Genomic DNA, 26,872 nt, shown 5'->3' on the forward strand with positions numbered 1-26,872 from the left:
GCCGCCTGGGGCTCCACTCCTAGTTTTCTGCCTGTTTGCCTCCGGGCAGTGTCACTTCCCTTCTCTCAACTGTGTGCCCTAAGAGGGACTCAGGATGCGAGGATTAAGCACGCTCAGGATAAATGGAAAGCTCTCCGTAAACTGCAAAGCATTACAGACAAGATTATCGTCTCGCTCCTTTCACTTGGCCATACCCCATGGTACCATCCATCGCCATCATCCTTCCAGAGCTTGGCCTGCCTCCCAAGACCTTCTCCTACCCAATTACAGGTCTTCCCTGGAGTCTGCTTTAAGGGTCCCAGCAGGCATTTCCATCTGGTCCAGGGGCTCCCTAAAACCCAGACTGCACTTGGCAGCCGCTCCTTGAGGCCTGTGTGAACTAATCTGAGCCGAGTCCCTCTCTGGTGGAAAAACAGCCCCCCCACCCCCCACCAGGTGCCAAGTGCACACACCACAGTCTGGACCCCGCTGACTGGTGGTGTCACAGAACACTCTCCACGTGGCCGTTTGGCAGGGAGGCTAGCAGCCTGAAGCAACTGTCATTAAAAGCCTGGCACTGACTGTTCTCTTTCCTTGTCATTACACAAAACCTGGGCTTCTTAGGTTAGGAGGGAGAAGGTAGGGAGTGAGAAGCTGGGGAGGCTGGGGGAGGAGGGGGCGGTCAAGGCAGCGCTGGAAGGCAGCTCTCTGCTGACCCCTCTTGCCCCCGACACACTGAATCCCAGGTGGCTCCTGGCCAGGCCTCGGGGCTCACAGGCTGCTGCCCCCTCATGAGGCGCTGATCCTGGTGCCAGACCTGTCGTGGCCACATCTGTCAGCTCCTGGGCCCAAGAGCCTGTGGAAGGTGAGAGGGTGGGCAGACAGCAGGGTTAACTGGTTTACTGTTATCTTCACTTTCTTGGAGATCAGGGCTTGCATTTCTTTTCCGTGAACTTACTGAATAAAAAGAGAAAGCCAGGGACTGGGCTCGACAGGCTCCATCTGCTACCAGATGATTAGAGGGCGGCTGGAGGCCCTGATCCTCACGGCCGGAGCAGGAGGTGGGAGCCTTCTGAAGGGCTCTCTGCTGGGAGGAGCGGCAGACAGCTGGCAGAGGCTGGCTCGGCCCTGTGCACTGCCTGCTCTGCTTAACCTGATTAATGACCTCGCCCGTCAGAAAATGGGGGCAAAATGCAGCTCCTGCCAGGGACCCAGCCCAGGAACACGTCAGCACCCCTCCTCGTGGGCAGAGCAGGTGGAAGGAGTGGTCTGTGCTTGTCATCCCTCTCTCCAGAGGACTCACCAGCCCAGCTCCTGAGAGTCATTGCCAGGCGGGATGGGGTGTCCCACCCATTCTCCACTCCCCTCCCTCTGGCCTTGGGATCCAAACTTGTCCAGTCTGTAGCCAGGCTTGGGGTGGGGGGCAGTGTGGTAGAATGAGGTGTGACGGCTGGCCCCCAAGCCTAGAACCAGCCATGACCGTAAGGACGAAGCCAGGTCCTGGGCTCCTCAGTCCCAGCTGAGCGTCAGGGTGACAGCACATGACTGGCACTGTTCTACACATGGGTTTCAGTAGACACGTGGCTCAGTGGAGCAAAGGAACAGAAGCTTCCCCTAATGTCTGCATTTCTACCCGACTCTCTGCTGGTTGAGCCCAGCATCGTGGTGGGCCTCGGGCCTCCATTTTGGGGGACTCGGATAATTCAGAGGTCACCAGGGATGAAGCTCAGTGAAGAGCTTTTGAGGAGCCCAGGACTATGTGACCTAGGGAAGGGAGGCCCTGGGGGGGAAACACAGTGACAGGTTTCAGCTACCTAGGGGGCTGGCACGCTGAGAGGGTGAAACAGGTTCTGGGTGGCCTGAGAGAGAAAACCATAGCCAATGGGTGATGTTTCCAACGTGGTGGGATTTGGGATCCACATCAGGAAGAAGTCCCTATTAGTCAAGCAGGAAATGGGCTGCCTGGAAAGGCACTGAATTGTCACTGGAGGTTGGCAAGCAGAGGCCAGACTGACAGTGGAGTAAATGGAGGGGGTTCTAGCTCCAGGTGGGGACTGGCCTCTGGGAACTGGACTCCACCTAACTTGAGGATTCTAGCACAACAGCAGCCAGAAGAGAATGGGACTGAACTGGCTCAGCCTGACACACCTGCCGGCCTCACTGAGCCGTTTCCCCAACCAAGCACGGAGGAGAGCCTGGCTTGCTTATCTTCACCCCCCAGAGTGAAAGGATTAACTTGCCACTACCCATCAAGTCTCCCTGGCAAGCCAGAATGTCTGGTGTCTTGGCTTTTGATTGAGATTTTGTCAGATCACTACAGACATTTGGCGTAGGCTGATTATCATGCTGAAGATCCAGCTGGTAAGTACAGATGTTTGTGCTTAATAAAAATGGGAGGAAAGTTATGACTTCATAAATGCAATTTGTCTGGAAGATAAAACTAGAGCTTGAGATGATAAAAGGCCATGCTGTGAGAAGTCTGGGGTGGCGGCTTCTAGCCCAGAATGCCGGCCCTAAAACTGTTATAAAACACACAGTCAGCCCCTTGGACTGAACCAGGCAGGCCCCAACACTTAACTTCACCCGGGTAAGTGACAGCTGCCCCATGAAGGCCATGCCCTTTGAGTTGTTTCTTTCTGCATAGCATGGTACACAGCAGGGGTCCCCAAGCTCCAGGATCTAATGCCTGATGATCTGAGGTGGAAGCTAATGGAATAACAATAAGAAAGTCAAAGTGAAGTTGCTCAGTCGTGTCCGACTCTTTGCGACCCTGTAGACTGTAGCCTACTAGGCTCCTCTGTCCATGGGATTCTCCAGGCAAGAATACTGGAGTGGGTTGCCATTTCCTTCTCTAGGGAATCTTCCCAACTGAGGGATGGAACCTGGGTCTCCTGCATTGCAGGCAGACGCTTTACCCTCTGAGTCACCAGAGAAACCCAATAATAATAAAGTGCACAATAAATGCAATGCACTTTAATCATTCTGAAACCATTCCCTCCCCACACCCCCATCCATGAGAAAACTGTCTTCCACGAGACCAGTCTCTGGTGCCAAAAAGGCTGGGGACCACTGGATATCACATGTACTTAAATATTCGTTGAGTGAAGTGAGTGAGTGACTAAATGGATACACGCATGGACCTTTAACTGGGAAGGTGTGGTGAAAAACATGGAACTCCAGAATTTTATTCTTATATTGAAGCTTACGGTGTCACTGAACTTTTTGGCCCCAAATGAAAAAAAAAAAAAAACCACTACAAATAAAAAAGCATTGGCAGTGGGAGGTGGCAACTTGTTCTCTGGGGACTGAAGCCAAGCAGAAGACGCAGGCAAGTGAGGGGTCTGAGCTGCAGAGGGGTCGCCTGGCCAAAGGTGCCCAGAGAGCAGATGGCCCAAGCTCCCTGAGCAGGGACAACCCCTGGGCAGCTAGAAGTCAACCACATATGGCCTCGTGGGGGTGGAATCCAAGCCACTGGTCCCATGGGCAGATCTCTCACCCCTACCCCAGTCAGGTTCTGCTTTGGAGAAATGGGGTCGGTTTGACAAGACAGCATAGGCAAGGGAATGCAGGCACTAATGGGAAGAAGCTGATGAATACTTACCACTGGCGTCAGGGCACAGAAGGAAAAGCTAGAGGCTGGAGCCAGCCAACTGGGCACTAACTCCACAGCTGTGACTTGCATGTCTTGCAACTGGCGCAAGGATGTGCCATTTAAATGCTCAGGGATATAAGGACATTCAACTTCCAGTCCTCTCCTCAGTCAGGCCCCTACCTGTGTGGCCTCAGCCAAGGCCCCCACTACTTGGTGGCCATGACACAGACTCCCAGCACTCTTTGCGAACACTGCTGCATCATGCAAGGGAGAATTCTTTTTCTAGAAGGGGCAGGAAAGGAAGAGAGGCCCACATGCTTCTCCCACCCCAGGAGCCAGGAAACGTCGTCGCCTGGCGTGCTCCCCACTCTGCAGATGGGCTGGTCATAGCATCCGAGAGGCTGTCATGGTGACGAAGTCCTCGAAGCTGAGCCGAACGCTGCCCTGCACAGCTGTGTCCTTCTCCCGGAAGGCCTCGGTCAGCACCTGCAGCTGGGTGCAGACCTGGATGAAGCGATCCAGCTGCATGGCGGGATTGGCAGAGCGCGGGCAGTAGCGGGAGACCAGGAGCTGGGTGAACTGGGGGCTCAGGTTGTAGCCCATCTGGGACAGAGCTGGAGAGGAGGGGCACACAGAGCAGACACAAAAACCTGCCGTGAGCACTGCCATCCATCAGCCCCACAGAGCACAGCAGTTCAGGGGCCTTGAGGGGACCGGCACCAAGGCGAAAACGGGACAGACGCCCGAGATGGCAGGAGCACAGCAGGAGCTCTGGGTGCTCCCCTGAGCTGGAAGGCCCCCATCGCTTGCTCTCAATGTCTCTACTGTGTTTAGCTAAGGGCCTGCAGGGGCCCAGAGTGACACCAGTCTGTACATGCTCATCTCTGACTTGTCTGTATTACAGACGGAAGCCTGAGCCCCCCTGCTTCAAGCCGACAGACATCAGAGGCAGCTCAGCTGAGGCTATGAGGGCCTGCTCTGGAGTTAAGACAGCCCCTCTGCAAGTAGTTTATTAACCTTGCTAATCCTCTGTCTTACCATCTCAAAAATAGGGATAATACTTACCTTGTAGGTTCTAGTAAGGATTAAAGGAGGTGATCATGCAAAGGACTTGGCATACTGCCTGGTACATAATAAACACTCAGAATAAGTGTTATTTGCTAAAAGTAATAGAATCACCCCATCTCCCCCAGGTGGGGCTGCAGGGCAGTTCCCAGGCCGCAGCCTCCACGCTGCTCCCCACGTCCCCCATCCCAGCTGGGGTGCTCCCTTCCTCCTCTCCGTATAATCTACCCGCTCAGGCTACTATCTCGGCTCCCCTTTTGCCATGTGGCCCTTGGGCAAGTTTCCTAGACTAAGCCTCAGTTTGCTCATCTGTAAAAGGGTAATAATAAGAGATCCTTCATCTAAGGGTGGGGAATAAGAAACAGTACCTATCACATGCAGAGACAGAATGATGTAACACAGGAGAAAAACTTACTCCAGTGCCTGGCCCTTAGCAAAGACTCAATAAGTACTAGCTTTCCTGTGATGATATCACCCTTACAAATATCCATCACCAGATCATCACCTGGCAACAGGGTAGGTGCTCAAGACAAATCTCCTCCTTTCTCTTCCACCAGGGCACTCCCCTCTCCCCCCGGCCTCCAAGCTCCTCGGTCTGAGTGAAATCCATGGCCAGGGCGATGGGCTGGGTTCTCTGGGGAACGCTTTCTCCCTCTCAGCCAGCAAAGCTCCCTGTCCAGTTCCCATCAACCACACTAACCAACTGTCCTCTAGAGTCAGACCTGGAACCAGACCTGGAGCTGTGACCTCATCATCTTACCCAACTACGTTTAGAGTACTCTGGGAAGGAAACTGCCTTCCAGCAGAGCCAGCAACAGAAGCCATCTTTCTGAGCCCCTCTACAGGGCTCTTTTCATTCTGCATGCTAGAAACTCAAGAGGAAAGAGCCACACAAGCCACACATACCAGCCTTACAGTGCCCTGGGCTGCTGAGTTTCCACCCCCAAGGCTCCCTGCCGGCTGGATCTGTCTGACCCAGGAATTTCATTGTCCGAATCCAGCCCTGCTCATGTCCTTGCCCGGGATTTGGCTCACTGTCCAGCCAGGTCACAGACGGGGTGGGGAGGGGGCCTGTGCTGAGGGCAGCGTTTTGGAGTGCAGTTGGACATGAGGTGGTCAGGAGGCAGAGAGCACGCCCTGCTCTGCCCTAGGGAGTAAAGAGAAAGGCCCACGGTGCCTGCGCACCAGCCCCGCCGGGCTCTCACCTTGCTGCAGCTCTGTGTGGCTAATGGAGCCCGAGCGGTCCCGGTCATAGTGCTGGAAGAGGCTCTTCCACTGCTGGGTGAGCTTCCACAGGGCGGAGAAGCCGCAGACGTCGATGCGGCCTGGCGTGGTCTTGTCAAACATGTCTCGGGGGGAAATGGAAAGAAGGCTTCAAGACTAAGGGCCCAGGGTCCTCAGGTACCACTCAGGCAGCCTGTCCCCCCAGGCTGGGGTAGGAGACTCCACAGGACCACAGGCCCGAGGCCCAGATGCCAGCACCCAAGATGCACCTTCATCAAGCGCTGTACCAGCCCCATCCCTGCCAGAACTGCATCGTCTCCACAGGCTTGGGGGCTGACCCCCTCCCTGCCATCACCCACCAGGACAAGTAGTCCCATCCTGCAGAACGAGAAACCGAGATGGCCTATGACTCAGCCATGTCTAGAACTTGAGAAAAGATCTAAGGAAAAGAGCTCTCAGTTTAAGGGATATCTCATCGTGAACCCAGTTTCCTGCTTGAAATCTTCCCTGGCTGAAACAATTCTCCTCAGAATGGCCTTCCATTTGCCTCCCGTCAGACAGGAGGTGGCTCGACCCCAGCTTGAGCCCATGGGGAAGGGCTAGGACTCACTTATCATCATAAGGCACGTCTCGTCATTGAACGAGGACCAGTTGGAGTTGACCAGGGCCTGCTTCAGCTCCTTGATGGAGATGTAGCCACTGTGATCAGAGTCCACTGACTGGAACCAGGAGTAAGCCTCGGGATCCACATTGGGAGGGACGCCACCTGCAGGAAGGGGTGCCAACCAGGACAGTCAGACGCAGGACTCAAGACCAATCCGCAGAAATGCTGGGAAGGGCCAGCCTCGGCACCTCCCTGGCTACAGGTTTTCCCTTCTCTGAAAGCCTTACAGGTCTGTCTGCCCCCTCCCTGCCTTCCATCAAGACAACATCCTTCCTCTAACCGAAGAGGACCTTCTGTGTAAATGCATTGAATTCTACTCCACAAATCCTTCAGGCTTTTCCTATAGTGCTCCAGCCACTCTTCTATTTGATTTTAAGTTTCTAAGAAACAGGGACTCATCTGTCAGATTAAGAATCTTCTGGGAAGGTGGACCCAAAACTGTTTGCTGAGCACCTAACATGCATGGCCCAGAGACAAGCATCTTGAGCATCAGGCAGCAGGGAGTTCTCTGTGGTGGGAACCAGGTCTGGTCCATCTCTGACTGCCCTGGCACCATGAGGGCAGGTGTATCCTATCCGGACCTACCAGAGTGTGGGTGGCCGCTGTTCCTCCCTCCCCATGGCCTCCAGAGGTCCTCATCTGTGAACCTCCCCGCGGACATCTCCGACACCTCATCCCACACATCCGAAGAGCAGCCCAAAGCTGGCAGTTCCACACACAGCTATCAACTCTTCCCTGTTCCTACTGCACCTGCCCTGATTCAGACCCCTCTCACCTGACTGTGAAACCGAATCCCCCATATGGCAACTCTCCACCACCCAGCACTTGTAGCTGAGCAACCTTTGTAAAATCCCACTCTGTTCTCACCAGTTTCCCCCTCCTCAACTCAAAACTCCTCCGAGGCGCCTCACTGCCTACAATGAAGCCCAGCGCCCCTAAAACAGCATTCCAGTCTCCCCACCACGTGGTCCACCCCGTCTACCTGTCAGTCTGTCTCCCCACCCTGTTGTGCCAGCCTAGCTGCAGTAAGGCCCTTGCTCCTCCCCAGAGCTGCCCAGCCCCTCCGCGGAGCCCTGACACGCTGGGTTCTCTCTGCTTCGCGTCCCCTTCTCCCTCATCTCTTTGCATCCGTTTCCCATCCACACTTCAAAACTCAAAAGAAGATGCTGCTCCTTCCATAAAGCCTTTCTTCTTCTTCCATTCCTGGACGAACCTTCTTCCTCTCTCCTTTGTACCCCTTCACCCTATAGCCCTGATCACTCTTCTGTGTACATGTTTTTCCCAACTTCTTCCAGGTTATACTTGGAGCAGCTTGTGGGCAGGATCCAAGCCTAACTCATCTCTGAATCCCCAGGGGCTCGGTAGGACACAGAAGAGGGAGGTGCTCAGCCCCTGCCAGAGGCGGCTCCTGGTCAAGCCTCAGCTCTCCCGGGTGCGGCCTCGGCTAAGCTCTTAACGTTCTCTGTGTTTCGGTTTCTTATCTGTGAAATGAGGACACAACAGCATCTACTTCATAAGGTTACTGTGACGATATAATGAATCCACGAAAGCCCTTGGATCAGCACCTGGCACCGTCTAAGTCCTGTGTAACTGCTGATTATTAGTGTTGCTGTCGGCGTTCAAACGGCTTTGGGTGTCTGCGAGCTTTGTGCGTATGTCAGAAGATGCAAGAAAGGATCATTCATTTGGAAAGGAGACTGCAGGGTGGGCTAGGGGTGAGGGGAGAGGGTGGCAGATGAAAGCGGAGAAGCACAGAAGACTGTCTTGGGAAAAAGCCAGAGTACTGGTAACCCTGCTGAGTTGACTGGCCCCAAAAAGGGCTCGTTGGCACAAGGCGGTATCAGAGACTGCGCAGAAACCCCCGCCCAGGCCCCAAGGCGAGGCTGGAAGGAAAGATTGGCCTGACTGAGGGACTAGGCTGCCCTCCTCGGGTGGGAAATCCCGACAGGCCCCACCCTCTTTCCTAAAAAAACAGCTGCTGTGCCAGACGCGGAGGAGGCCATAGGCAGGGGCGAAGAGTCTCTGGAACACACGGTCTCTGCAATCAGCAGAGAAGAGCTCAGCCTCTGGAAGCAAAGAGCTCTGACCCTTACTAGCTTGTGTGACTTTAGAGAAACCATTCCATTCTCTCAGTACTAATTCCTCCATTTCTAAATTGGACCTACTTCCCAGGGTTTCTCTGATGACTAAGTGACATAATGGCAAAAGAAAATTTTTGCAATGGGCCTGGAATGTGTGCAGTCAAATTTTCACAGAGGAAGGGCTTTTAAAATTGGGTCTGAAAGGGTGACCAAAGAGTTGCAATGGGGAAAAGAAAAGCCATGTGGCAAAGGCACAGAGTGTGTTCAGAGCACTCCACGGGGTCTTGGGTTGGTGGGAGGGAGGGGTAATGGCAGGTGAGGAGCTGGAGAGGCCCTTTGGGAGTCGAGTGCCCCTAGGATCTCCCCTGTGGGCAGTGCGGGCAACGTTAAGGGCCAAACCTCTCTGGCAGAGCACGGTGCTCAACTTTTAGACTCTGGATTCAGCAGGGCTAAGGCAGGCCCTCCAGTGCATGTGATATAAGGATCATGCTTCAAGAAGCACTGCTCCAGGGGTTCACAGGCGGCACTGCGGGGGACAGGATGGTGGTTGGGAGACAGGCAGCTGCAGAGGGTGAGCAGTTAATAGTCTGAAGCACATTTCTCCTCTCCTCTGCAGCCCCAGAAAGTATCTCTGGCCTCAGGCCCTGGAGGAGTGAGCTTCACAGCCAGGGGTTCCATTCCCCTGCTGAGACCTCATGCAGGCTCAGAAACAAAATTTTAGCAGGAGGAAATCCACCAGGAAGCTGCTGAGCTGAAAGCAAATAGCCAGCAGCTCCAGCTCTGACAAGATAAATGCCACTGGCTCCCAGTGTTTAGAGCCCCCAAGGTCCGAGCCTCTCCCTCGGCCACCTGCCGCTCTGTATACTAAGACGCTGCAGTTTCCCTGCAGCACCGCTCCCCGGAGGCCCTTCAGGTGCAGCAGAGTGGCTCCAGGCTGCCTCACTGCCAGAGCGGGCTCCTCGGAACAAGGATGCTGTGAACAGGCTCACTGGATGAGTTTGGGAGGGCGCAGGGGTCTGGGCACTCACCTTTCCTGACAGCCGGTCTGAGACCACTCAGGAGTCTTCACTGAGCCTGAAGCCCCCACCTAAGCTTCTCCACATCCACTGAGTTGCCAAGCCCCCTCCCCAGGCCCCATTTGTCCAGCAGCTCACCTTTACTGCCTCTGCTCTTTATCCTTCCCCATCTCATCTCATCACCCCCCGCCTGTCTTGGCATCCTGCAGTGGGACAGCCCTTGTCACATCTGCTGTCACAGTAAATGCTCAATACCTCTTTGCTGAGAATGTTCCAGAACAAGCCCTCTAACAGAACACTGTTTAGTAAGCCCCTCCATGTGCCAGACACTGTGCCCAGTGTTTACCTGCAACTTCTCACTTAATCCTTATTAACGATCCTGTGAAGCAGTGATACTTACCCATTTTACAGATGTGGCTACTGAGGCTTAAAGAGATGAAGTAATGTGGTCAGATCAGTAAGTGATCTTATCTCAAAAGCCCAAGCTTTCAGCAATTAGGCTACCGTGCCTTTCTGCGTATAAGCAGTCAGCCTCCCTTACACAGAAAAGGGGTTCCTTCCCACAGCAGATGGTACTGCTGTCTCCAATGACTGGCTAATCTACTCCTTCCCCCACTTCTGGCAAGAGCATGGTACATCCTCTCCACTGCCCAGGGGCTGCAGAGCCCCCTCTAATGAGAGAAAGATCCACTCCCATCCTACTGATGTCAGGCTTGAACCAGGGGATGTGATAAACCTGAGTGGAAGAGATATAACGTCCTTCAGAGCAGAAGCTTTAGGAGGCACTGTGCATTCCTCCTAGCTCTCCTGCTCTTTTCGCCTGTCACAGAAACAGCATACCCCAAACGGGGGCTGCGCCTCCAGCCGAGATCCTGGAAAGAAAAGACACGTGGAGCAGAACCTCAGCAGCCAAGCCTGCAGCTGTCGACGTGTAAGCAAGAGTAAATAAGTGTGAGCGAGGAACAGAAATAAACATTTGTTGCTGTAAGCCAGAGATTTCAGAATTGTTGTCACCACAGCAAAGCTAATTAACAGACTTCTCATTCTGCTAATGCAAGCAAAGCTAGAGACAAGATGCTTAGAAGCCAGAGAGCAGGCTGCCTGTGCATTCACAAGAAGGGCATACAGGGCCCTGGATAACTCGGAACAAGGCTCAAGGCAGCTGGAGTCCAAGACCCCTACTTACCTGGAGGAGGTGGCCCCTGTCCATAAGGTCCGGCACCGAAGGAATTTGGAGGTGGTGTACCATAGGGGCCCCCTGGGGCTGCGCCACCATAGGGTCCTCCTGGAGTTCCAGAAGGGAGCCCCCCAGGGTGGGGGTGTCCATAGGGTCCTCCACCAGCTGGTGGTCCGTAAGGCCCTCCAGGCGCAGGACCTCCTCCATATCCGCCACCAGGGGGTACCCCGCTCCCATACTGCCCTCCACCGTGGGGGGGTCCGGGGTAGTAGCTACCCGGAGGGGCTCCGGGTGCTTGTCCCCCAGCTCCTGGGCAGCCCTGCAAGAAGAGAAGACATCGGTCAGAAGGACAGGGCCAGAAACTAGCCACGGCACGGCAGGCTACAGTTACAAAGCCCTGCCATGGCCTTTCTTTTAACTGATCCTACAGGCTGGGCTGGACTCATGATCCCATGGTTCAGATGGGGAACCTGCGGCGTCCAGAAGACATTCAGCTTACCCAGTCACACTGCCCATGACCTGCAGAGGCAGGGCTGGAAACCTGCTCTCCTGGCTGCCCTGGAAACCTGCCCTTCCCTGCCCACTAAGGGGCTCCACAAGGGCTGGTATCCTGACTGGTTTGCCACTTTATCCCCACCCCCAGGGCAGAATGGATGCTCCGTGAGTATTGACTGTATCAGTGAGCAGGCAAATGAATCAAACTGAATTCAAAATCCACACTCCATGGTACCCCCACCTCTACTTGCAGAATTCCCAGCCAAACGCGATCTCCAGTAATGCCCCTGACCCTCCCAGTCACCAATGGTGCACGGTGCATGGATTCACCCAGAGCACGTCTTCCTTACTGGACTCTAGCTCATGATGCAAAAACATTTCCCCGGACTCACCCACGGCTCTGTGAGACAGGCAGGCAAGACCCTATTCCTAAAGCAATACAGGACAACGGCTAGGAGTGAAAAAGACCAGTTCAAGTTGGGGTTCTGCCATTTCCTAACTGGTCCAATGACTTATCCTCTCTAAACCTCAATATTCTTTGCTTTTAAAGTGCCGGCCTACCAATTGGTATGAGAATGAAATGAGGCCTATCACGTGAAGAGTTCTGACAGAGACCCTAGTACAAAGCACTCAATACACATTAACTATTAGTATTAGCGCTCCCCTATGGAGAAGGAAACTCAAGTCCAGAAAAATCACACAAAACCGCTTGGAAGGGCTGGGGCCAGAATGCAGGTTTCCTGGCTGCTAAGCCCGGGCCATGGGCACAGTAGAGCCTGCATGGGAGCACTCCCGCTCTTGTTCGTGTCCCTACGCCACTAGCCAGGGATCCCTGAGACTCAGAGCGTTAGGCTCCATCTCCCTAACAGGCCGGCCAAAGGCCGAGTGGAGGACAGCCAAAGGCTGAGTGGAGGACAGCCAAGGCCTCGGCAGGTGGGCTGAGGTCAAGGGCACAGAGGGCAACTGGGCCTAGCTCCAAAAATTGAGGATGCTGCCATCCAGACAAGTCCTAGACCAACCGCCAGTGTGAACTTGGACTTTCTCTTTTAATTGTGTTTGATGGCTTCCTGGACACTTACCTTCAAGGCCAAGGCCAAATTCACACTTGATCTAAAGAGGGACTGCCTGCTCAAGGAAGACAAGCTTCTTGAGGGAGGGTGGGTGGCAGGTCCTTCCCCACTCAGCATCGTGGACGCTCTTCTGCCCTGGAAGCTGCCCAGAGCTCATGGCAAGCCTCCTTCACAGATAATGAAGCCACAGGCCAATCTCAGTTCCATACTCTGCTCCCATCAGCTGACTCCATGACCATGTGCCAGTGGCTTAATCTCTCTAAGCCTGTTCTCTCACAAGCAAAATACATAATAATCCCTTCCTCACTGAATTGTTCCGCAGATTACAAGAAATGTATACAGCTTTTGTTAAATTTTAGCTAAAGAACCTTTGGATAAATACAAATCCAAAAACTCACAAGAGAAAGCTGCTGTGGTTGGAGGTGGCGATTCTGGAGCCTCAATGAGGCAGGCTCGCAAGCCCTCCCTCGCAAGCTTGTGAGTGAGCCCCTGCAGAACCCTCCCAGTGATTCAAAAGGCAGTTTGAAAAGCACTAATACAAGACAAACAGTTCTTACAACAGTGTCTGGCATAAATCATAGTTGCTATTGTTATATTAATTATTACTATCAGCAAAGCCCTGAACCAGGTAAACTCTGGCGTGGGAGGCGGGGGGGGGGCGAGGGGGTGCAGGGGGCGCAGTGCAGTATATAAAGGAGAGGGAAATGTTCGAAGGAGCACGGAAACACTCTCTGTAACATTTAACAAAGCAGCATAAGGAAAGAGCTGTTTAAAACGGACACATGAGCCAGGTGCCATGGGACCAACAAAGAATAAAAGAAGGGGGATTTCCCAGTGGTCCAGAGCTTTAGAATCTGCCTGCCAATACAAGGGACCCAGCTTCGATCCCTGGTCCTGGAAGATTCCACGTGCCTCAGGGCAACTAAGCCTGTGCAGCACAACTACTGAAGCCCGTGCGTCCTTGAGCTTGTGTTCTGCAAAAGAAGCCGCCTCAGTGGGGAACCTGCGCACCTCGAGGAAGAGTAGCTCCCATTATCCACAACTAGAGAAAGCCCACGTGCAGCTACAAACACCTAGCACAACCAAAAATAAACAGATAAATTTTTAAAAGATTTCCAATGGAGTTGGAGAGATGCGCAGGGAACCTCTTCAATCCATTCCCTCCAGTTCACAGACAAGAAACTAAGGCCAGGTGAGGGGAAGGGACTGGTTCAAGAAACACTGATGTGGAGGAGCACGAACCTCCTCCAAGAAAGACAAGACCACTCCTTGTTGACACCCTAGCCCAATGACTCCCACTACCTCCTGCGACAGTGCTCTTTCCTTAAGCAATAGGGCACAGGATTCCAGGGTAGGCTAGAAGAGGGGAAAGGACTCTACAGAGGCTGTGCAAACCAAAGAACAGGCTGGACAAGAAGCCAGGGTGTCGCTGCTCCCAAGAACTCCTGTGAGCAAAGCCATAAACTGTTCCTGGCTGAGGACACCTGAGGCATAGTCCTTACAATCAAGCGAGGGCTGTCCCAGCAGGGCTTCTGACCTGGTGCTATCACAATCCAGGGGGCTGATGGCAACTAAACTCTTTCCTTTCTGCCCTGCATTAAAGCCCTCAGGTGTACAGTTTACAAAGCACTTTCACATACACACATAAACACTACTGGCAAAATCCCACCAACAATCCTTTAACAGAAAAAAAGGACGGTGTTAGAAGGCCTATTTTCAGAAACTGAGGGGGACAACTGTTAAAAGACTTCATTCACTCAGAGCAGTAATGTTGTGTTAGCTTGTGCTAGACAAAACAGGGCCTGGCCTTGCGGAGCACGGGGTAACTGTGATACAATCCAATCAATGACATCAGAAAAATCGACTTAAATGCTATTCAGAGGCATGAGTAGAGGAATTGGTTCCATTTGTCAAACGATAAATAAGCAATCAAAGGAACACATGCAGGCAGGGGCTCAAGGAAGGCTTCCTGGAGGAGGCAGTCTGGCGCACAGGAACTCTCCAAAAGGAAACTGGACATCCCAGACAGAAGCGAGAAGAAAGACAAAGGCACAGGCCTGAGGGCGAGCGTGGAGTGGCCAGGGAGCGGGCTAACAGCCAGAGGCAGGGCCAAGAAGGCAGCGTGAACTCAGAAAGGCAGGCTCTTTCCGTGCTCCTCGTCCCAGCACCTGTCCTGCTGCATTTCGGTAGCTGGTGCGGGGCCGCATCTTAGAAGAATTTCTCTCTGTCACACAACAGTGAGCTCCCTGGGGGCACACACTGGGCCTCATTCATCACAGCACCCCAGTGTCCAGCACAGTGCCTGGCACCCACCGGCAAGCCTCCGTAAAAACGTGAACAAAAGAATATCACTCAGAAGATGTGGAGCTTTATGCCAGGGGAAACGGAGTGCCATAGGAGGGTTTCCAACAGGGAAGAAACGTGATCAGAGCCTTGTTTAGAGAACTAAGCAGCAGAGGGTGTGGAGGATGAGCTTGCGGGGGAGGAAGCAGCCAAGGTGCCGGACAAGCAGAACCTGAACCAGACAGCAGGCTCAGAACAGGATGGATTCTGCAGCTATTTCAGAGATAGACTAGACATGACTTGGCAACTAATTAGATTAGGGAAGCGATGGAAGGAGGAGTGAAGAAGGGGAAGTGTTTAGGATGACTCAGGTTTCTGGTCTGCACCATAAGATGAAGAAAGTAAAACCACCAGAATCCAGGCTGGCGAAGACGGTTCCCAGGGTCACTGAGTTATTAGTAAAGGTCAGAACCAGAAATGAAACAGGAGTGAGAGTCCTTGACTCCACGTTCTTTTATACTACTCCATGCTACTTGCCAGCCCCTTTAAGAGGTTTTTCCAAGAGCATTTCATGCTGATAATAAACATGAGATTAAAAAAAAAAAGAAAAAAAAGACAGGAAAAGTTCAGTAACCACGGCTTCCAAAACATTACAGAAAACTAACCCTTTGTTGTTATTATTATTTTTCAGTTGCTAAGTCATGTCCAACTCTTTGTGACCCCAGGGACTGCAGTGCACCAGGCCTCCCTGTCCTTCACTGTCCCCTGGAGCTTGCTCAAACTCATGTCCATTGAGTCCTCTGTTGCCCCCTTTTCCTCCTGCCCTCAATCTTTCCCAGCATCAAGGTCTTTTCCAAACTAATCCTATCTCTTTACTGACTGTAAGTAAAATACATTTGATAAGTTTGTATGGGGGCAGGGAGCAATTAACATTTTATTAAGGCTCTCACTGATCCTCTGTCCTATGAGGTAAGGGCTATGATCCCTATTTCACAGATGAGAAAATTAAGGACCAGAAAGTTTAATCACGTGCCTGGGAGGGCACAGCTAGAAATAGTGAAATTTAAAACAGGATCTGCATGACTCCACCCACTCGACCCTCTTCTTTTTTTTTTTTTTTTTTTTTTTTTAAATTAATTTTATTTTATTTTTAAACTTTACATAATTGTATTAGTTTTGCCAAACTAATTAGACCCTCTTCTAAGTAAGTGTTCACGATAAATGGGTGAGAGTCTACCACACGCCAGTGGCAGGGACTGTCCAAAATATATGTGTCAAATATAACAGGTCTCTACAGTGGGCAGGGTTGAAGGGGGAAAGGTTGGATTAGGTGATCTTTCAGAGGCTTCAAGCCCAGAAATCAGGGAGACTCAGAAGAATTTTATCCTGTTTTCACTCCAGCACTTAGACCCAATTCAAGAGCCACAGTATTCTAAGAGACCTCAGAGCCCTTCTGGTCCAACCTTTCAATCAATGATGGAATCTCTGTAGCACCATCTGGAATCTCTGCTTACATTCCTGCAAGTGGTGGGGAGCTCGTACATGCAAAGTCACTTCAGTTGTGTTCGACTCTTCATGACCCTATGGACTGTAACATGCCAGGCTCCTCTGTCCATGCGATTCTCCAGGCAAGGATACTGGAGTGGGTTGCCATGCCCTCCTCCAGGGGATCTTCTCAATCCAGGGATCAAACCCACGTCTCCTGCATCACAGGCAGATTCTTTACCATTGAGTCATCAAAGAAGCCCCAATGGGGAGCTCACCCCCTCTTAAATAACCCACTCAGAAAGTCCTACACTTTGCTTTGGCTTTGAGAGCTCATTCTTCTACCCTGAAGATGCTAGTAAAGCTCAGAGGTGTCAAAGGTTGTCCATGCTGAAGCTGACGAGGAAGAGTCAGCTGTGTTGCAAAGACAAGCCTGTGCTCTGGAGCTACCCCCAGCCTGCTGCAGGAGGCTAGAGCCCATTCTAAGGGGTTAAACAGTCACAAGATTACAGAAGGAGTGGTTTGGGCATTCACCAGCAGAACGTCCTAAAATATTTAAAGGCTAGAAGCCTGCAGCCAATAAACAGCGAGCCAAGAATTGTCCCAAGACTTCAATTACCACCTCTGTGCTGACACTCTAAAATCTTTCTCTCCAGCTTCATCTCTTGTGAGCTGCAGACCTTCCTATCCAACAGCCTCCTGACGTTCCATCCAAATCTGCTCCTCCCTGTGTGCCCATGGCAGTGAAGGGACATGCTGGTGCACCCCCTGAGGCCTCCTCTTTCTTCTCTGTCCCTCAATTAGGTGCCAAGTTTCCTCACTTCTGCCTCCCAGCTCCATGTTCACCAGGCCACTGTTCTCTCACCTAGATAACTTTTTTTCTGGACAGGAAAGTAGGATTTATTGGTGGGCGTGAATAAGGAGGGGTCAGCGCCAAGGCTCTCATGAATGCAGGGCACATCACCTGTCCAGAGGACCACGATTAGGGATGTATCTGACCCCACAGCCATCTGGGTGAGCCACTTTTCTGCCACTATGTTTTCAAATTTGTCCTCATTAAACTTAAGTAAATGCCCACTTCTTGGGGATGGGGACCTTCTGGTGGCCAGAGAACTTGAACTTGGCCCTGCAGAGGGCTTCAATCACATGCTCCTTGTTCTACGGCTTGGTGCGGATGGACAGTATGACTTGGCCAGTGTACCTGGCCACTCTCCCCTGGCGCTTTCTAAAGGCACTGCACATAACCTGCTTGGAGTCTAGATTAGGGACAGCATGCCAGTCAAGAATGTCCACTGGAAAAGGCTGTCTCCAAGGTCCCTTACGGCAACAGGCTGTATATACCTCAGAGGAGGCTGCTGTTTGCAGCCACGGCACACTGGGCCCCCACAGTGGAAAGAGCACAGTTGGCTTAATCTGCTGCAAATCATCTAGATTACTTCAATAGCTTTGAAACTGGTCTCCCTGCTTCAACCCATCCTGACAGTGCCCTCCGGGAACAGCTTCAAAACACAAATGGGATAAAACTCTTTAGGAGATCCCTCACAAGTCCACCCTCCTCAAAAAGGAACATAAGGCCCTTTAAGATCTAGTCCTTGCTTAGCTTTCTGGTCTCATTTCTTACCATTTCCCCCTCTTCTTCATTTCCCCCTCTTCTTCACTACAACTAGACTGATCTCCTTACATTCTTCCACAATACTGGGCTCTTGCTTCCTGGTCTTTGTGAACACTATTCTCTCCACAGGAATACTTTCTTCATGCAGCCAACTCCTACCGGATATTCGGTTTTTGGCTTAAACGTCATCTCCTTTAAGAAGCCTTCCTTCCCTCAAGACTGAGTTAGGGACCTCTCCTGTGCAGGCCTGATTCTTACTCCCCTTTAATACTCGTCACGCTGATTCTACAATCTACGTGTCTGAATCACTCTTCCACCTGAGTATTTACTACATGCCAAAACACTGCATCACGCACTTAACGTGGATTATCTCGTTTAATTTTTACAGTAACTCTTGAGGTAGGTATGCCTGTGATCCCATTTATAAAAAGGGGAATATCAAGCCTCAGACTTTGGTGGGAAATTTCTGCAAGGAAATGGCAGTGGAGGGGTTTCAAGCCAAATCTCTCTGGTCTCAGAGACCAAGCTCTTATGCGCTGAAATCCATTAGGCTGGCTCCCTGACACGACCAAAGGGTACTTGAGTTTTACTTCTCCAACACGCAGTCCATGCTTGAGGACCCCCCAGGCAGGAGGCAGTGGAAAGTTACAGGAATTCTGATTCCTAACAGGAGGCTGGAATCCTCCAGGGCTACATACTGGGTGGAGGACAGGCAGTACTAATTTTTTGGATGCTTTCAAACAACTCACTTCCTTTCTTGCAACACTGTGGACCAGGAGTTGGATAGGAGGAACAAAGGTATGGTGAGGGAAAAGCATTTCTTCTTCTACTTGAGGCACACTTCTCTCTGTGCTCCTCCTCACTGTCTCACTGAGCATAAGGCCAGGCAGCACGGCATGTAACCGCGATCACAGCAGCAAGGGGGCTCCCGCCACACGCTAGCACACACTGCATGTTAGCAATGCACCAAGTGCCCACAGGCTTCACCATATTTCATCCTCTTTTCAGGCCTATGAAATGTTATTCCTCCCTCTTTACAAGTAAGGAAACTGAGACCCAGAGTCCTTAGATGATTTGTCCAAAGGGGTATAAATATTAAATAGCAGAATTAGGATTCTAGCCCAATTCGGTCTAACCTGGAAGTTCAGGCCCCTAATTTCTATGTCACTGCTTCTAGGATGCATACCAATGATCTCCAAAAGCTTATTAAAATGCAGACGCTTGGGCCTTTTCTGGGTACAGAACAGGTCTGAGGTGGAAATCTAAACCGTGCTTTTTTAACAAGCTCCTAGGGGATTCTGATGCAGGCCACCCACCGAGAAACAATGCACCACGGCCATGTTTTCCCAAACTATATTCCTCAGGAATAATACTAGTGTCACCAAAAAATGACCAGACTCAAAACAGGGGAGGGGGAGTTTCCCATGCTTAAGTAAGTTTAAGAAACATGTTGATGTATGGCAAAACCAATACAATATTGTAATTAGCCTCTGCTGCTGCTGCTAAGTCGCTTCAGTCGTGTCCGACCCTGTGCGACCCCATAGACGGAAGCCCACCAGGCTCCCCCGTCCCTGGGATTCTCCAGGCAAGAACACTGGAGTGGGTTGCCATTTCCTTCTCCTATACATGACAGTGAAAAGTGAAAGTGAAGTCACTTAGTTGTGTCCGACTCTTCACGACTCCATGGACTGCAGCCTACCAGGCTCCTCCATCCATGGGATTTTCCAGGCAAGAGTACTGGAGTGGGGTGCCATTGCCTTCTCCAAATTAGCCTCTAATTAAAATTAAAAAAAAAAAGAAACACTGCATACTCTGTCCCTCTCTGGCAAATATACAATGTTTATTAACAAATTAAGAATTCTGAGACGCTTTGTGATGAAACACGTACTATATTTAACAGAGTATTTCCCAAACTTATTTATCCATACCCCCTTATTAGCAATACATATTAACATCTCACAAGCCTCACCAAATGGAACCGAGCTTGGTTATACTTCCTCCTAACCTAAGCCCCAGCAGGCCTCTCTTTCCTACCTCTGCTAAGTATGCAACAAAAGTTCTAAGTTCTAGCACAGATGCTCCCTCACTTGCTATGTGCAACCATGGGCAAGCCACTTAACCTCTTTGGGCTCTTTCCGGAGTTATAAGTTGAATCAATTATTCCTGCAAGCCTGCTTACAGTGCCTTCACGATTGAGAATATGGATGTCCAAATACTGTGTACATGGCTGCACTGCCTAAGAGGGCTCTTGCCACATCTGTCGGTATGTGGTTACACACAGCGCTTAGTAATAGCCCATGTGACCGTTTGCCAATTTTTCCTGCATGGGTTTTATCTCCTAAATTAGTGTGATCTTGGGCAACTCAGGAACCCTCTCTGAGCTTCAGTTTCCTCCTTTTAAAATGAAGGAACTTGGTACTTCTCAGGTGGCCCACCAGTTAGGACTCTGCACTCCCAACGCAGGGGGTCCAGGTTCCATCCTTGGTCGGGGAACTTGATCCCACATGCGGGAACTAAGACCTGAGGCAGCCAAATAAATGACATTTAAAAGTAAATTAATAAAACGAAGGAACTCTTTTGAGGGCTCTTCCAGCACTGACCTAGGAATCTAGGAAAAATCAAAATACTAAAAGGTAACACCCGTTACACTCTTAGTTGTACCAAAGGTTTTACGAGCATCACTTCATTATTCTTCATAACAGCTCTATGAAATAGACTCTATTATGTGGCCCTATTTTACCGAGGAGGAAACTTCAACTCAGAAAGGCAAAAGTACCTTGTTTAAGGGCTCTAAACTAAGTGATGGAGCCAAGATGTGAACCTTCCTCCACACCAAACTGCACTTGATCACTCAACCATTCTGTCATTCAACAACGTATTCTGGCCACAGAATCACTTTGCTGTGGCGTTCTTGGCTGGATCAAGGTGCGCTGGGGAAGAGGCATTTGCTGACAGCTCCGGGTTCTGCTGCCTAACGACTTCAAATAAATTCCATGTCTTCTTGGGTTTTACTTTTTCTATGTGTGAAACGAAGGTACTGGACTAAATCAGTGGCCAGACAAGCTCACTTGGGCAGTCTGCTAAAACCACAGATTCTCCTGATTGTTCAGATGCAGTACGTCAGAGGTGTATTTTTATCGACTCCCCAAAAGATACCGACAGAACCAGTGCTCTAAACGTTCTGCTGGCGTTGACGACCCCGTTTGCGGGCCCCAGTGGAGTCCTGGGAGAGTTGTGGGGCCCAGGCCAAGCGCAGTCTGATTCTGGGGTTCAAGAGCCCCAAATCTTCCCACGTCAAAGGGGGCGCGACACGACCTCCCAGACGTGCATGCCTACGTGACGTGAGCCAGGCGCGACCGACCATCCCTTTTCCCTTCGCTCCTGAGCAACCTCGCGGAAGACAACCTCAGCTTGGGAAAGGCGCGGAGGAGGCGGGGAGAAAGCGAAGCAGGGGGTTTCGGGCAGGACTTAGCGAGGGCCCTACTTGAATTCACCCGCCCCTCACACTCACCTGCCCGTAAGGATAGCTGGCCATGGCGACTCTGACGTCACACGTCCGCGAGGGGCGGAGCTTCCAGGAGTCAACCCTGCCTTCTCTTGGGCTTGGGGGCGGGCACTATTCTGATTGGATGTATGAGACTGTCCATCCTGGACGCATGGGTCGACGGAACTGACGCTCTAGGGCGGAGGTTTGGTGCCTCCTAGAGAGAGGCCAAAGGAGCTAAGGGTCAGGAGACCGATTCCGGAAAACTTAATTGCTGTGCTGGCGCAGCTCTTCCTCCCTTTCTTGCTCTAGAGTAGGTCCCGGGGCTGGTCGGCCTGGGTATTTAGAGAGAAACTTGGGTAGGGTGTTGCAGTGGTGGCCATATTTTAACCTGGCAAAAAGGGCGCGTGAAAGTGGCGTAGTTGCTGTCCTCAGCCCAGGTTTCCACCAGGGGAAGGCCCAGGCGGTTACCCTGATAACGGGGTACAGAGGCATCCTGGGAAGGACAGAGGCTAGGGCTAGAAGTACTTCGTTCTAACTTCAGGACACCATATGTCAGTAACTTTGGAGTTGGATCTACAGTATTTGGACAGGAAAATATCAAGTCATCAGAATGGGAGGGAAATTGGATCGTCTAGGGTCTCTTCGCGGAGAAGGCAATGGCATCCCACTCCAGTACTCTTGCCTGAAAAATCCATGGACGGAGGAGCCTGGTAGGCTGCAGTCCATGGGGTCGCTGGGAGTCGGACACGACTGAGCGACTTCACTTTGACTTTTCACTTTCATGCATTGGAGAAGGAAATGGCAGCCCGCTCCAGTGTTCTTCCCTTGAGAATCCCAGGGACAGGGGAGCCTGGTGGGCTGCCATCGATGGGGTCGCACAGAGTCGGACACGACTGAAGCGACTTAGCAGCAGCAGCAGCAGCAGGGTCTCTTGGGGCTTTACTTTCACCACCAGACACATCCACAGCTGAGCCTTGTTTCTACTTTGGCCCAGCCTTTCCATTCGTTCAGGCTCTCCTGGTGGCTTAAAGGGTTGAGAATCTGCCTGCAATGCAGGAAACACGGGTTCAACCCCTGGGTAAGGAAATGTCTACCCATTCCAGTATTCTTGCCTGGAGAATCCCATGGACAGAGGAGCCTGGTGGGCTACAGTCCTTAGGGTTGCAAAGAGTTCAATAGGACTGAGCAACACTTTCTTTAATTTCTTCTGGAGTTATTTCTCCTCTCTTCCCCAGTAGGATACTGGACATCTGTCTGCCTGGGGGCTTATCTTTCGGTATCCTATCTTTTTGCTTTTTCATACCATTCATGGAGTTCTTGAGGCAGAAATACTGAAGTGATTGCCATTCCCTTCTCCAGTTGACCATGTTTTGTCAGAACACTCCACTGTGACCCGTCTGTTTTGGATGGCCCTGCATGGTATGGCTTATAGTTTCATTGAGTTACAAAAGGCTGACTTGTTTCATAAATGGAGAACTAGGTCCATTGACCTGCCCTAGTTCACTATGGCTTAGGGGCAGAGTGTAGCCTAGAACTGGGGTCAGTGGATGCCCCAGGTTTCATCAGGGAAGTGTTGAGGACTGATCCCCAATGTAAGTAAAATCCTGGTTATTAAGAGATGTCAACTACAAATTGGCTCTTGCCAAGAGCTTTTGCCAGTGACTGAACTGCACCAACAAGGGCCCTTGCCTTCTGCCTGTGCTGCTGCAGCTGCTGACCTTCAACACTCCCCAAAGGGAATTCGGGGTGGAGAGGGAGGCACTCTGTGCTCCAGGGAAACTGATGAAACGGGTCTTTAGACAGTTAGATATTTTAAGGAACTGATTTTATGATCCCAATCCTTGCATCTCCTCATATCTAGAAAGGCTCTAAATCCCTTGATGGTGACATCATTTCCTCGTGATTAGCAGAAAACCTTAAGTGAAGTAAGCTCACAAGTGCACTGAACTCCCCCTTTACCACAGTCTTATGTATTGACCTTCCCCCACTGCCTCTTTGGAGCAGTCTTTCAGAGCTATCTGAGGTGCTCTCTCCTAGGCTGCAGTCCTAATTTTGCCCCCAAATAAAACTTGACTCACAAGTCTAAGCATTTTTTTAGTTGACAAAGACCTCACAGTCATATATTTGCTTCTTTGTGGTTTAGGCTCTCCACTTGTTTGCATGTTTATTTGATTAATTTGTTAGTCCTGTATGGCACAGCTTGTGTCTGATTTTGCTTGCCATTGTATCTCCAGAACCTGTATTTTTAAAAATAATTAATAGTGTTACGAGGTGGTGTCACTTTTGGCCATTGAGCCGTTGTCACCTGCAAATTGGCACTTGCCGTCTATCTCTGCAAAGGATCAAATTATGAGCCATTGCTGCTGCTGACCTTCAACACCCCTGAAAGGATTTAAACATGGAAATTTGTAATGAGGCATTCTGTGCTCTGGGGAAAACTGGCAGAATAGGTCTTCAGTTAGTTAGGTATTTTCAGGAGACAATGTTATGAGCCCCATTCTTGCATCGCCTCGTACCTATAAAAGAACTGAAATCCTCCATGGTGACATCTGCCTCTCATCACTGGCAGACACGTTCTGCGAAATATATGGGCTTGATTACATGTATTCCTCTTTCACCAAAATCACATATATACTGACCTGCCTCCTACCACTTCCGAGCAGTTTCTCAGAAATATCTGAAATGCTTTCTCCCAGACTATTGTCCTCATTTTGCCCCAAATAAAACAACTCACAGCGCTCATGTTTTGCTTCTCATGTTTTGCTTTTTTTTTTCAGTCGACAGCCAGCACTTTCCAAAATCACAGTGCTGATCATGCTCCTAGCCCACTGGAGAACGTACAATGGCTTGTCTTCATCTACATCTACAAAATAAGGTCCAGCCTGTTCATTGCAGCACACTAGACCCTTCACAATTTGACCAGCCTCACCTTTACACCTTATGTCTTACAGCCCCCGTTTGTCTGCTGTTCTGTACTCCTATGTTCAGTTCCACCATTCAGCCCCCTTTCTTTGGAATGGGGAATCTTGATTTTACCACTTTCTAACTCTATGATCTCAGGCAAGTCATTTAATTTCTGAGTCTCAGTTTCCTCTGCTGTCAGAAACGAGTATATAAAGAGATCTGAAATAATGAGTTTATGGCACCTATTCATGCCCAGACTTGTGTTCAGACAAGACTTGTGTTCAGACCACTCCTTTCACCCAACCAGTAGCCCTCCCAAGTCCAGTCCTTCTAAGCTCAGTTTCAGAGACTTCCCTGGTTGTCCAGTGGTTAAGAATCTACCTTCCGATGCAGGAGACACAGGTTCTATCCCTGGTCGGGAAACTAAGGTCCTGCATACCTCGTGGGGTAACTAAGCCAGCATGCAGCGACTACGGAGCCTGCATGCCACAACTAAGACCTGACGCAGTTAATTAAATAAGTAAATAAAAAAAAACAACAACTCAATTCCAATCCCACCCTTCACGTAACCCTCCCACATCCCCACCAGCTCCAGAGTTACCCATGCTCTTGCCTGCCTCCCTCTGCACTTGGTACTGTCACTGTGCTGTATTCTAGCCTTCCTGCTTCAGAGTTCTCTTCGATAATTTTCCCCAAACTCACTCCTCCCCCTGAAAATCCACCCAGTCTCTCAGGCCTGAAACCGAGAATCACCCTTGTGCGACCTCTGTTTCTCCACACACCTTCCCACTTCCATGTGCTGCAGCTCAAAAGTAGACCAAGTTGGCACATTCACCCTCGTCTGAGACACCATCATCTGTGGCCTGGACCATGACCATAGCTTCCTGATCAGTGTCCCTGCTTTCACTCCTTCCCCCACATTCTGTTTTTCACAGGGCAGCGGGAATGATTGTCTTAAATGTAAAGAAGATCATGTCATTCCTGGGCTTAAACTTCTCCAGAGGCTTCCAATAACTCTTACAGGAACATCTGTAACTGTACTCATCCTGATAGCATTTCTGGCCCTCTGTAACCAAGACCCTGCCTGTGTCTTCAGCCCCTCTTCCCACCACTGTGGTCCTCATGTCACTCCCAATTGTCCTGGCCTGGTCTCCACCCCTGGAACGTACCAAGCTCATTCCCACCTCTAGATTTTGGATTAGCAGTTCCTTCTGCCTGGAATGTTCTTCCACTGGCTCTTCACTGGCTAGCTTCTCCTTGCCATCTGGGTCTCAGTTCAAATCTCACTTCTTTGGGTGGTGGGGGTGGGGACATTGACACCAGATCTAAAGTAGCATTGGGGCTTCTCTGGTGGTCCAGTGGTTAAGAATCTGCCTGCCAATGCGGGGGACATGGGTTCGATTCCCAAGTCTGGGAAGATACCACGTGCTGCAGAGAAACTAAGCCCGTGCGCCACAACTGCTGAGCCAGCCCTCCAGAGCCGAGGAGCCACAACTACCGAAGCCCACGCGCCTAGAAGCTGTGCTCCGCAACAGAAGCCCCTGCAATGAGAAGCCTGTGCACCCCAGCTGGAGAGTAGCCCCCACTCACTGCAACTAGAGAAAGCCCGCGTACAGCAATGAAGACCCAGCACAGCCAATAGATAAGTCTTTAAAAAAGTAACATTGCCCCCCCACACCCATTCTACTCATCTATAATACCGCAATGTCTTATTTTTTCATAACATTTGTCACTACTTGAATTGTCCTCTTTAAAGTTTACATGTATACTGTAGGATTGTCCTTTTCCTTATTCACTCTTCTATCCCTAGTGCCTTGGCTGAGTTCAATGACTATTAATAGTTATCAGTAGTAGTAGTATTCTGTAAGGAATGCTTGCTACATGTCAAGCTTTGTGCTAAGTACAATATATTGCCTCAATTTTCATCACAATCCTTTGACATACTGTTACCCTTCTATAATGAGGAGCTGAGGCTAAGAGCAGCTAAGTTACTTCCCAACTATCAAAAGGAAATGGAGAAGGCAGATTTGAAGCCAGGTCCGCAAACTTAACTCATCGGTACTTAGTAGTTAGTTGGTCTTCTTTGCCTTTGTAAATCACCACCGCCCCCTACATGCACAGTCCAAAACAATTAGTGGAGTCGAACTGCAAGATCTCCCAAAGAAGGAAGCCCTGCAGTCTGGGCTGAAGGTGAAGGAAGAGAGAATAGTAACACCTGGCCTGCAAACTGGGGCAGTGTGAGACGCACTAATTTTGTTCCACAAGCACAACAACCTGTTGCACTCCCACCACTTGTCAGGCTGTGTTCTAGGCGCTGAGGATTAAGCTATGAGAATTTCACACCCCAGCTCCCTCTGCCCAGCAAAGGGCTCATAGGAGGACGTTCTTTGGATGTCTGTGCTATCTGGGGGCAAGGGTATCCAAATCATCTCTCAGGCAGTCGGAGACCAGCCAAAGCCAAGTCCAGGGCTGCGCCTCTGCGGACCTGCAGCAGGCCCAGGGGTGTTTATTTTGGAGAGGGCTGGGTAAAATGGAGGTCAGGAGCTTCCAAAGACTGAAAAACAATCAACTCGTTTCCAAAACCTCAGCTACCTGAGGCAGACAGAGGTGGGTGGAGAAGTTCCTGTTTTTGTTTCAGCTTTAGCCAAAGGGGGAAACTTGGATTCCAGCCCTTTTTTGGAGCACAGAGTACTTTCCTGAGTTCATAGGAGCCCCATGATTGACCCATGAGAGGTGAG

At 50.8% G+C, this 26,872-nt stretch overlaps 1 protein-coding gene and 1 pseudogene across 1 annotated transcript; both read right to left on the reverse strand.

The window, feature by feature from the left end:
- Window positions 1-23: 23 nt before the first annotated feature.
- On the reverse strand, window positions 24-21,406 carry PEF1 (penta-EF-hand domain containing 1). Its single transcript, XM_005906184.3, has 5 exons — window positions 21,255-21,406; window positions 10,808-11,117; window positions 6,471-6,626; window positions 5,842-5,985; window positions 24-4,185 (listed from the first exon to the last, which is right to left on the reverse strand). The coding sequence occupies exons 1-5, from the start codon at window positions 21,276-21,278 to the stop codon at window positions 3,956-3,958; spliced, it is 864 nt and encodes a 287-aa protein (XP_005906246.2). The 5' UTR covers window positions 21,279-21,406; the 3' UTR covers window positions 24-3,955.
- LOC138984994 (small nucleolar RNA SNORA70) lies at window positions 17,432-17,553 on the reverse strand (annotated as a pseudogene).
- Window positions 21,407-26,872: the final 5,466 nt, after the last annotated feature.

Source organism: Bos mutus, chromosome 2, assembly GCF_027580195.1.
Source record: "Bos mutus isolate GX-2022 chromosome 2, NWIPB_WYAK_1.1, whole genome shotgun sequence".
NCBI lineage: Eukaryota > Metazoa > Chordata > Mammalia > Artiodactyla > Bovidae > Bos > Bos mutus.

Bases quoted from the DNA above. Each gene is read 5' to 3' on its own strand.
- PEF1 (XM_005906184.3), bottom strand. From the start codon at position 21,278: ATGGCCAGCTATCCTTACGGGCAG. The intron at 5,986-6,470 runs GTGAGTCCTAGC...TTTCCCCCCGAG, and splicing joins GACGTGCCTTATGATGATAA to ACATGTTTGACAAGACCACG. The intron at 4,186-5,841 runs GTGAGAGCCCGG...CCTCCTCTCCAG, and splicing joins CCACACAGAGCTGCAGCAAG to CTCTGTCCCAGATGGGCTAC.